The sequence below is a fragment of the Plecotus auritus genome (genome assembly GCF_963455305.1).
Source record: "Plecotus auritus genome assembly, chromosome: 1".
NCBI lineage: Eukaryota > Metazoa > Chordata > Mammalia > Chiroptera > Vespertilionidae > Plecotus > Plecotus auritus.
Window position 1 is genome coordinate 245,743,065 of NC_137770.1, and position 11,337 is coordinate 245,754,401.

General features: G+C 56.4%; 1 protein-coding gene across 1 annotated transcript; it reads left to right on the top strand.

Moving 5' to 3' along the window:
• The first annotated feature begins 6,795 nt into the window (after window positions 1-6,795).
• On the top strand, window positions 6,796-9,584 carry BLOC1S4 (biogenesis of lysosomal organelles complex 1 subunit 4). The gene has a single exon (XM_080663940.1). It carries the CDS (start codon window positions 6,807-6,809, stop codon window positions 7,458-7,460), a length of 654 nt encoding a protein of 217 aa, XP_080520066.1. The 5' UTR covers window positions 6,796-6,806; the 3' UTR covers window positions 7,461-9,584.
• Window positions 9,585-11,337: the final 1,753 nt, after the last annotated feature.

Here is an 11,337-nt window from a genome sequence, read left to right on the forward strand (position 1 = left end):
ATCGACTATCATCACCATTTCCTCCAACAGGATCCCCGGTTCCAGAACTTGTCCCAGAGCAAGTAGACCGGAGCAGGAATCGGGGAAGCGGTGCGCGCTTTCGACGGGTCACGGCGCGCACGTCTGGCAGCTGGCGGTGTGCCCGGCTGCCTCGAGGCTCCGGCTGAACAGTGGCCCCAGGGATGTCCTCCCGAGCCTCGGGCAGGGCCTCATGTGGATGTCGGTCATGGCAGAGGGGGTGGGGTAAGGGGCGGCGTGCTGGAGTGGTCAGCCCGCATCCAGTGTGCCTGGCGTCCCGAGAAGAGGGAAGAAGGCCACGGGTGACACGGGCAGGAGCTGGGGGAGCTGCGGTGAGCTGCCCGCTGATGGCCCAGGGCGTTCTGAAGACAAGCAGGCGCAAGCCCCTAACCCGCTGGGCCCAACATTCCTCCCTCCGACGGTGTCTCCGCCAGGCCCGCCTGACTCACAGGGACCAGCACCCAAGGACAGGCCATCACCCATTCCTCGCTCAGCAAGCACCAACCCTGCCCCCAGGGTGGGGGACACGGGAAATGCAGTGAAATGTGGGCACGCCAAGAGGGCCGGGCCCAGCCCGGGCCGGGGGAGGGGTCCAGCCCAGGGCCGCAGGAAGTTGCAACAACGCGTTTCATCCGAGGGATGCCCAACGGGGAGGGGCACGTGCGCAGAGTGACCCAGCCCTGCCCGTCCCACCCCGCGTCAGTATGGAGCTGGGTCCCTTTATAAGAGGCACCAGGGGCCTCGATGGGCCATTCCCTCGGTCACCGCAGCCGCCAAGAGGCACCCACAGCTGAGGCACCCATGGCTGAGGCACCCAAGGCTGAGGCACCCACAGCTGAGGCACCCGTGGCTAAGGCACCCGTGGCCGAGGCACCCGAGGCTGAGGAACCCGTGGCTGACCTGGAGGCCGCCATCGGCATGATCATCGATGTGTTTGCCCGCTACGCAGGGATGCACAGCAGCCGGCGGAGCCTGAGCAAGGAGGAGCTGAGGGTGCTCCTGGAGAAGGAACTCCCGGGCTTCCTGGAGGTGAGGCGGGCTGGGCAGGAGGCCCCCCTGGGCAGGAGGCTCCCCTGGGGCAGAGCCAGCTGGCTGGGGGCAGGAGGGAGCTGTGGGGCAGGAGGAAGGAGGGCATGGAAGGCAGCAGGGGCAGAAGCTGTCCAGACCCAGGCCGCGGACTCGCAGCTCCTCAGCGGGAGAGGCCGTGGCCTGCGATCCTGACCGGAACCCGCCCTGGGGCCTGGGATCTACCGCTCACCCAGCTGTGCCCAGCAGCACATTTTGCGATAGAATTTGCGGTTCGGGGCCGGGTCGCCTGCGCCCCCTGCTGCTGCTTTTTGGATCTGCACTGCAGTGCTGCTCCCACTGCCCCTGAGCAGGCTGGCAGACACTCTCAGCCCCCTCTGAAAGGAAGCCCCGGGTGGGGCTGGCAGACACCCTCAGCCCCCTCTGAAAGGAAGCCCCGGGTGGGGCTGGCAGACACCCTCACCCCCCTCTGAAAGGAAGCCCCCGGGGGGGTGGGGATGGCAGGGACTGTCCAGGCCTGGGCTGACCCCAGGTCCCCTTCTCCCGCTCTCTCAGGCTTGCTTTCCTCACCTGTAACGGGTGACACCTTCCTCGCCCGGTGGATTGAGGACTGGAGGTCTATGTAGGGGGCCAGCGTGGCAGCCGCTTGGGATGGTGGTCAGTAGACATGACCTGGGGAGTTTTTATAGGCAGCACCCACAGAGCTCGTGGCGCCGAGGACAGAGCGGCGAGTGGGTGCGGCTTCCTGGGAATCGCCACAGTCAAGTGCATTACACAACCCAAAGGCAACTCCTCACCCGGCCGCGTGGCTCCGTGGTTGAGCGTCGACCTATGAACCGAGAGGTCACAGTTCCACTCCCGGTCAGGGCACATGCTCGGGGTGCAGGCTCGATCCCCAGTGTGGGGCATGCAGGAGGCAGCCAATGGATGATTCTCTCTCATCATTTTTTAAAATATATTTTATTGATTTTTTACAGAGAAGAAGGGAGAGGGATAGAGAGTTAGAAACATCGATGGGAGAGAAACATCGATCAGCTGCCTCCTGCATGCCCCCTACTGGGGACGTGCCCGCAACCAAGGGACATGCCCTTGACCGGAATCGAACCTGGGACCCTTCAGTCCGCAGGCTGATGCTCTATCCACTGAGCCACACCGGTTAGGGCTCTCTCTCATCATTGATGTTTCTATCTCCCTCTCCCTTCCTCTCTGAAATCAATAAAAACATATTTTTAAAAAACAAAGACAATCTTTCAAATACGTCGGGCAGGCCCCCACCTGCCAGAGCCGAGTCTGCCCTCCCAGGCGCGGTGTCTGCACACCCAGCGGGCCTGGCACAGACTCGGTTTCCTTCCCTCTGCCCAGCGCGGTGCTTGGCTGAGGCCGAGGCCCCCGTGGGCACACCCCCGCTGACCTGCCCCCTCTCTCCTCCAGAGCGGGAAGGACGACACCATGGAGAAGCTGTTCAAGGGCCTGGACACCAGCGAAGACGCCACAGTGAGCTTCCAGGAGTTCGTCCTGCTGGTGGCGGGGCTCACGGCTGCCTGTCACAAGCACTTCCAGGAGGAGGGAGCCAGCTGACCCTGCAGCCCAGCTCCTGGCCGCAACGGGGGGGGGGGGGGGGGGGGCGGGGGAGGGGCGCCTGGCCGCCAGGAAGCCCTCAGCAGCAGTGGTTTCTCTGGGCTGAGTGTGCTGATGGCCGTTGATAAATAAAATGCTTGTGAACTGATCCTGATCTCAGAGAAACGGGTTATTTCCTTAAAGCCTCAGCACCACACACACACACACACACACACACACACACAGAACTCCAATTGGTCACTTCATGCGCATCCCTGCCCCAGGGAGACAAGGAGAAGGAAGGACACAGGACAGAAGGTCAGAATCATCGTCGGGCCATTTCCTGGGTGCCCACCCTATGCCAGCCCACGGGTGAGGCGTGGTCCCTGCTTCTGTTTATTCGTCAGCACAGAGCGATCGCCACGCTCCAGTGGGCCCGGGAGGACCGTGGGATATGCATCCGTTCATTCAGCCAGTCAGTCACGTAGCCACTCATCAAACCCTGGCCTCCACCGTCCATCTCTCCAAACGTGATTTCTCGGGTAGCATCTCTTTACTGGCTCAGTGCCATGGGCCTTTTCTTCGCCACGTAAGGCACGGTGACAGCCTTGGGGAAGGGTGGTCAGCGAGGACGGGAAGCCCCCCAGGCAAGGCCTGGCCACAGCACCCGTGCCCACGGCTTCGGAAGCCGTGACTCAGAGGCCAGCAGGTCAGCGACTGGAGCTGGTTCAGGCGGCGGAGCCTCTTCTATCCGAGTCATTGTCACCAGAGCAGGAAGGGACGTCGCCGAGGGGCCCTGAGCGGCGGGGGACACGCTGACCCGAGGCTCGGGCTGGTCCCTGGCGGGGAGGGCTGGCCCGCCTGTGGGGCGAGGGAGGGAGGGTTGCATGAAGGGAGGAGCAGGCGCACACGTGGGAGGAGGGGGCAAAGCCCGTGGCCGTGCCGGGCGCTGAGGGTGCCCAGAGTGGGCATGGCCCTTGCTTCTGTCCTGCTCCTGCACCAGTGAGTCACCATCCTGTGGATGACAAAGTCCCAGAAGCGGCGGCGACACCACAGCCCTGCTTCCCGGCCTCGCAGCTGGGGTGCAGGCTCCTGACCCAGGACGCCACACTCCCCCTCACTTCCTCAGTTGATGCTGAGATGGGGGGACCGGGACAGCTCCCCCGGTGTGCAGCACGGTGGACGGACGTTCCCAGCTGCGGGCCCTTCTGAGCCCTCACCTGGGGGCGGGGTTCTGTGCCTTCCAGCTCCGAGCCCAGACCTGGAGCCCAAGAACGGCCCACGCGCTGCCCTCCCCTCCGGGACCTGGCTCTGGTCCTGGCAAGCCCCAGCCTCCCCGCAGGCCCACAGGAGGGGCGGTCGGCATGGCCCGGCTCCCTCCAAGCGGCTGCTGGGAGACCCTTTCTCCGGCGCCTGCCGTTCCCACGCCTAGGCCGCTGCCCTGGAATTTCTCTCATCATCCTGGCTCCTCCATGGCCCCAGTGAGAGACTCAGTCTGGTTTGGAGAACAGATTCCTGCCCCCCGTGCCCCCCCACCCCAGACCAGCCTCCCTCGGCTCTCTGTCAGCCGTCTCTGTGGAAGGCCCCTGAGCGGGTACAGAACGCCCACGCCTCGTGGTCAAGTCCACAGCCACCTCTCGGTTCACAGCTTCCGGGGGGGGGGCGGGGCGGGGCGGGGGGAGGCACCTGGCATCCAGGTCCTCGTGAAGCCAGAGCCATGTCCAACCAGCATTGTTTTGTTTGTTGTTATTTTGATTGCCTAAGCTCTTTTTTAAAAAATAAATCTTTATTATTGAAAATATTACATATGTCCCCCCTGTGCCCCCCATTGATCCCCTCCAGCCCACCCACCCCCTCTCCCCCACCCCAGGCCTTCACCACCCTAAGGTCTGTGTCCATGGGTTACACAACATATGCATACAATAAAGAGCATTTTTTAAAATATATTTTTATTGATTTTAGAGAGGAAGGGAGAGGGAGAGAGAGATAGAAACATCAATGATGAGAGAGAATCATTGATCAGCTGCCTCCTGCACGCCCCTCCCCCCACACACACTGGGGATGAAGCCCACAACCGGGCAAGGGCCCTTGACCGAAATAGAAACCGGGACTCTTCAGTCCGCAGGCCGATGCTCTATCCACTGAGCAACACCGGTTAGGGCAACAACCAGCATTTTTTAATGATCGCATGGAGTCCAGTGGAAGGAGGGTACCATCACGTGACCATTATTAAAGATACAGTGTGGTGGGCAGCCAGACAGACATGACAGAGCAAGGACCAGGTGCAGAAGGTCCCCAGGGCGGCTAGCGACCGGCAAAACTGGAAAACAAGGACCTCACCCCCAGGGTGACCTTTCCTCCCCTAGCATATCGCTGGTCATATGGTTTGGACCCCATGACTTCTCCTTCCTAAAGATAACATCCAGCCCTGGCCTGTTCGGCTCAGTGGATAGAGCATTGGCCTGTGGACTGAAGGGTTCAGGGCTTGATTCCAGTCAAGGGCTCGGACCTCGGTTGAGGACTTGATCCCCAGCTCGTCCCGGGCTCACCCCCTGGACCTGTCTCCAAGGCCCCTTTTCTCTGGCTTCAAGAAGATGAGATCGGAGGTCTCCTCATCTCGCTGGTAACAATAGCTCCTACTTTGCTTTTTACAAGTATGCTACAGTTGCCCTGGCCAGTTTCTTCAGTGGTTAGAGCATCAGCGCACAGACCAGAAGGTCTTGGGTTCAATTACCAGTCAAGGGTTCGTACCTCAGGCTCAACCCCCAGCCCCCATCAGAGTGGGAGCAGGAGGCAACCAATCAATGTCTCTCTCTCACATTGATGTTTCTCTCTCTAAAAAAAGTCCCTCCTTCCCTTCCTTCCACTCTCCAGGATTTTTTTTAAAAAGTATGCTACAGTTAATATTTTCACTCATAAATCTTTTATCTTAAGCTCAGATAATTTCCCCAGAATGAATCTCATTTAACCTAGGATTATTAGGTAAGAGGAGAATTTTTTTTATTGTGGTAAAAAGATATAACATAAAAGATACTGTCTTAACCATTTCTAAATGTACAGCTCAGTAGTGTTAAGTATATTCACCTTGTTGTGCAACCCATCTCCAGAACTCTTTCATCTTGCAAAACTGGAACTCCGTACCCATTAAACAGCACTCACCCCCAAGCGCCTGGCAAACACTGTCCTATTTTCTGTGATTTGACTACCCTGGGACCTCATGTAAGGGAAGGGGGTCATATAGCTTTTGTCTTATTTAATGGCTCATCTCACTGAGCCTAATGTCCTCGAGGTTTATCCCTGTTGTAGCACATGTCAGAATTCCCATCCTTTTTAAGGCTGAATAGTAGTCCTTTGTATGGATAGAATACATGTTGCTTCTCTGTTCATCCATCGATGGACATTAGGGTTGCTTCCAGAGTTTTTGTGTGTGTTTTTTTTTAATTTGTTTTGCTTTATTTAACCAAGGTCAAGTGTCTCCCCGCTATAACGCTTGGGAATTGTCCCAGGGAGGGCCCTCCGGCTGTCACCAGCGGCCCCTGCTGATGATTTGCAGAGTTGGTCCTTGGCTGATGAGCACACTCATCTCTAGGTAACATGCTATTGACTTCTCCTGCTTTCTGGGTGTCTCCACTACTAGAATGAAGTTCGAGGCAGAACTTCTGGGTTGTCTGTCCACTGCTGTATCACCCAGTGCCTAGAACAGTGCCTGGTATACAGTAGGCGCTAAGTAATACTGACAAATAAAAACACCCGTGATAAAATACAATTTTAAGAACAGTTTAAAGAGAACAGACATAGCCCGTTTCTAAGCCAGAAACTTCCGTTTGAGTTATCTGCCTTGGTAAGCAGACACCGTTAAATTTAAATTAAATTTACAAACTTAATTGGCCCTCGTTCTTTGAAGGAGCAAGAAGAAACTAGGGACAGGAGGGAACCCTTCCTGGTCCTTGGCATGTGCTTTACCTTGACCTGGATGGAGGCTGCGTGGTTGTATGGATATGCAAAAACGAATCCATTTGTACACTTACGGGGCATGCGCTTTTCTGCACCGCTAAACCTTCCTTCATAGGGTTCGAACTGAGCGCGTGCACAGAGACCACAGCGCGCGTGCGCGTGAGCGTGCGCGCAGGCCGGAAGCAGGGGCGCTCTGTGCGTGCGCGCGCGCGGAGACCGGAAGCTGGCCGGCAGCCCGGAAGTCGCGGGCTATGGAGGGTCGCTCGGCGGGTCGCGGGCCATCTCGCGAGGGATCGGCGGAAGAAGCCGAGCCGCCGGTCGCCTCCTGGAGCGGGGACAGCGGTCACGTGTCGCAGAGCCACAGCATCGCCTCAGGGCCGTGGGAGGATGAGGGCCCGGAGGGGGGCGCGCCGGGACGTGACCTGCCGCTGCTGCGCCGCGCCGCCGCGGGCTACGCCGCCGCCCTGCTGCCCGGGGCCGGGGCGCGGCCCGAGGTGCAGGCCCTGGACGCCAGCCTGGACGAGCTGCTGACCAGGGTGGACGAGTTCGTGGGCATGCTGGACATGCTGCGCGGCGACTCCTCCCACGTCGTCAGCGAGGGCGTGCCGCGCATCCACGCCAAGGCCACGGAGATGCAGCGGGTCTACGGCAAGATCGACCGGCTCGAGGCCTTCGTGGGCATGATCGCCGCCAGCGTGGCCCGGATGGAGGAGCAGGTCGCCAGGGCGGAGGCCGAGCTGGGGTCCTTCCCCAGCACGTTCAGGAAACTCCTGCACACAATCCACGTGCCCTCCCTCTTCACCAAGGCGCCCGCCAGCAGGCCCCCGCCGGCCGCCTACGAACCCCCCGTCCTGTTCCGGACCGAGGACCACTTCCCCTGCTGCAGCGAAAGGCCTCTGATCTGAGCGGGCGGACCCGCTGCGGGAGGACGCTGCCCTCCGAGATCACCCCGAGTGCCGATTGCATCGATGGGAAGTCCTGTTCCCAGGCCTTTGCTGTTGGGGTGTGGAAGTGTAACGTTGATTCATTGCACACCCCGTTTCTCACTGTCTTCATAATGGTCTCACGTAGGACGTTTGCCCCTTTTAAAAAGTCTTCCAGTTCCAGCCCGAAAGCTGCTTGGCGGGAGCGACCGGGGAAGCAGAATGAAGGAACTTACCTGTGCACTGTGGCAACACTGTTGCTTTTGTGGATTTTATGGCTCCACAAACAGTTTTACCTTTTCAAGATTTATATATTTATATCCTCCCTAGGAAAATTACTGAGCCGTGAAAGCTTTGTTATCATTTGATCCGCACAGTGGTTCAGTTTTCTATCGCTTACTCTAGCGATTGGTGGTAAGTCACTTAACCTTCTGTTAAACTTTCCATGTGGGTTGTAAACCGAAGGAAATGGTGCAACTTCTGAGAAAAATGTACTGACTCGTTGCAACTAATTCTGAAGTATTGGAAAGTATGACCATGCCACCTTAACTTGCCCCAAGCAAACATGACCATATAACGGTTGCCAACGTTTGGTTTAAAGCTTAAATCTTAATAAAAATTTTAAATTTTATTGGGAAAGCTTTTCTTCTGGAAAGGACTTTACCTGCTTCCCTTTCTGTTGGTTTGAAAGGGGACATGCGAGTTGAGGAGCGGGATAAAGAGACGGGCTGGGAGTACCTCCTTCAGAAGGCGAAGGTGAACCGCAGACCTGGCTCCTCGGAGCATCAGATGTTTCTTTCCCCTCAGGGTGAGCCGCTCGTCATTGGTGGGGTGACTGGTATTGGGGTTTTGTCCTTTCACCCTGACAACGCAGCACCCTAAAGATTCCTTGCAGGCACGACAGGCTTTGACCTCGATCCTAACCTGTTTTATAAGACGGCCCTCTGGCAGCAGCCCTCAGTCAGCACCCAGCGCAGGCTGCTGTCCCGGATGGAGTAGGCATGGTCATGCTCACTTAGCTGCGCACAGTGGAACGTGGTAATGTAGTCTCAACCTTAGCTTTCTTGGGCCTTCGGTGTTGTTACGCATTTATATTTTTTATTCGGACAAATCACTGGTTACAAACGTAAGGACTCCTGACTTCAGAGGCGGAAAGAACAAGTAACCTGTACTTAATATTCGGCAACTACTGGGTACGTAAGTCATGAGTATATCCCTGCAATGATCCACTGGATGGAAAAATAGCTGCCTTGCATAGCATCTGTACTGCTAAAGTGTTCTTTAAGCTTGGCGCTAGTATTAAACGGCAGGTTCAGGACCAATTATGAAAAAATAGAATAACTTAAAAGAATTAATATCTGCATAATGGACACCCTAAATTTCAGAAAGCGTAAGTTAACAAGTGTTTTATAACGTGATACTTTCTTAATTAGGAACTTATAATGCTTAGAAACTTACTTGCATTACCTACAGGAGAAAATTAAAGGTATCGTAACCAGTAAAAGAATGAAATTCAGCTTAACAGTTTTTAAAGGCAACCATATGTAATTTTCTGGCAATACATTGTAAGTTCTGGTTTAGATGGTAATTTACATGATTATATATACAGCTTTTCTCTAAGGGACCTTGGGCCTGAAATTCTCAGTCAATGCTGTTTATGTGGTTTCTAAGTGGAAATTACAGCTGGTTTGCATAGCACAAGACAGATTAGATACAGGTCATTTGTCTCGAGTGGGGGTTGGGGAAGCCAGACACCTCCATTCTCTGGCCCTGCCACCTTCAGACCCCCTGGCTCCCTCCTCCCACCCTGACCCACTGGGGAGTTGAGAGGGCCCCTCGATCTTGGAAAACTGGTCCTTCCACCTTCTCATAAGTCAGCAAGTTGGGAGGGGGAGGCTCAGTGTCTTCTTGGGTGACCCCTGCAGGACTCCTTGACTTTCTGGACCAGGGGCAGCCCACCAGTCACACTGGAGCCAAGGAACTTGTTCTTCGCTCCACATCCAAGAGCACAATAACCTCTGAGGGTTGCCCTAACCAGTTTGGCTCAGTGGGTAGAGCATCGGCCTGCGGACTGAAGGGTTCCAGGTTCGATTCCGGTCAAGGGCATGTACCTTGGTTGCAGGCACATCCCCAGTAGGGGGTGTGCAGGAGGCAGCTGATCGATGTTTCTCTCTCATCCGATATTTCTAACTCTCCCTTCCTCTCTGTAAAAAAATCAATAAAATGTATAAAAAAAAAATAACTTCTGAGGGTTTTCAGGAGTCCGTAGGACAGCACCCAGTCAGTCCTTGGGCAGCCGGCCCCCAGGAGTCTGTGCACATACATAAAATTGGGCACCAGGGAGCTAGAAAGCACCGTAGGCTTTTTCTTCCCAGCCAGGACTTGCAGGAACATGCATCTTGGGTTGTGTGAGGAAGGGGGTCCTGGAGTCAGACGGCCTGGCGGGAACCTGCTGACCGTGAGGGAGGACCGATCGATAAGGCCAGACCAGGGGTCCTCAAACTTTTTAAACAGGGGGCCAGTTCACTGTCCCTCAGACCGTTGGAGGGCCGGACTATAGTTTAAAAAAAAAGCTATGAACAAATTCCTATGTGCACTGCAGGCCCTGGACGAGGCAGCTGCTAAGCAGGACAGGCAGCGGCACCCGGCGGGCCGGATCAATGTCCTCGGCGGGCCGCATGTGGCCCGCGGGCCGTAGTTTGAGGACCCCTGATCCAGACAGTACACAGACTTGCAGGCCTTGCGGGCACAGCTCACTCCGCCCTTGTACTTGCACAGCAGCCACAGGAGGTGTGTAGACAGGTGTGCAGGCCGTGTGCGAGTGAACTAACAAAAGTGCATTTCTTGAAACGAGAGACGCTGAGAGGAAACACTCGTAATGGAGGGATTTCAGGTTTTGAACTCCCCGGCTAGACGGCTGTCGGGCAGCGTGGGAGAGGTGAAGCTTTAGTTCCCAGGGCTGTGTCCTGCTGCCGGAAGTGATGAGGAGAAAGATGCGCTCAGGATGGCGGACGGAGGTCGCTGCTCCTCCAGGACAAGACACGCAAGGCGTGAGGCAGGTGCAGCCCAGCGCGAGGTCCCACCAGCCTCGTCGCTCCCACTGTTCATTACCAGAAACTGCCGCATGGACGCCGGTGAGAGTACCTTCTAACGACCTGTTCATCGCGAGACATCCATTCTCAGTAAGGCTGCAGGCACCCCCCAGAGCATCCCCAATGCTCCTCTGTCCACCCACCCGCCCCGTCTCACCTGCCCACTGAGAATTCTCCAAGCCACTCTCCACGGGGTACACAGCAGCCAATGGATCTCGAGAAACCATAAGTCAGATGTTGTATGCTGGGCTTTGCCGAAAACCTTCAATAGCATCTCCTGACATTAGAATAAAACCCAAGTTCTAACGTGGGCAGAAAGGGGGCCGCATACTAACCCTGACAAGCTCAGGGGAGGCCGGCGTGGTGGCCTCATGAACTCGGAGACCGGAAGTAGCCGCACAGGGTGGTGGGAAGTTAAACTTTCTAACTGAAAGTGAGTCATGGTGGGCACTAACCTCCAATCCTCCTAAACCCTCCGACGTAAGAGAATGTGTGTCTCCGCGTTCCTGTTACCCGGGCTCAGAGATGTCCCGGCCTCACTTCTCCCGCCTCCCTGCTCTATGGCCAGTGGGTTTCACGCAGCCCTCTTCCGTCTGCCCTTTGACTCCGATGTGTTAAATGAGTGGTAACACTGCCATTTCCCAGGCCACTCTCTCAATCCATTGAGATTTTGCTTCCTGGAAGTTTCCAGTTTGGCTGAAATAAACAAAAATTCCCAGAGGTCGGACATTTCTTACATCGACACAGGGTCTGCCGCCCGCCTCGGG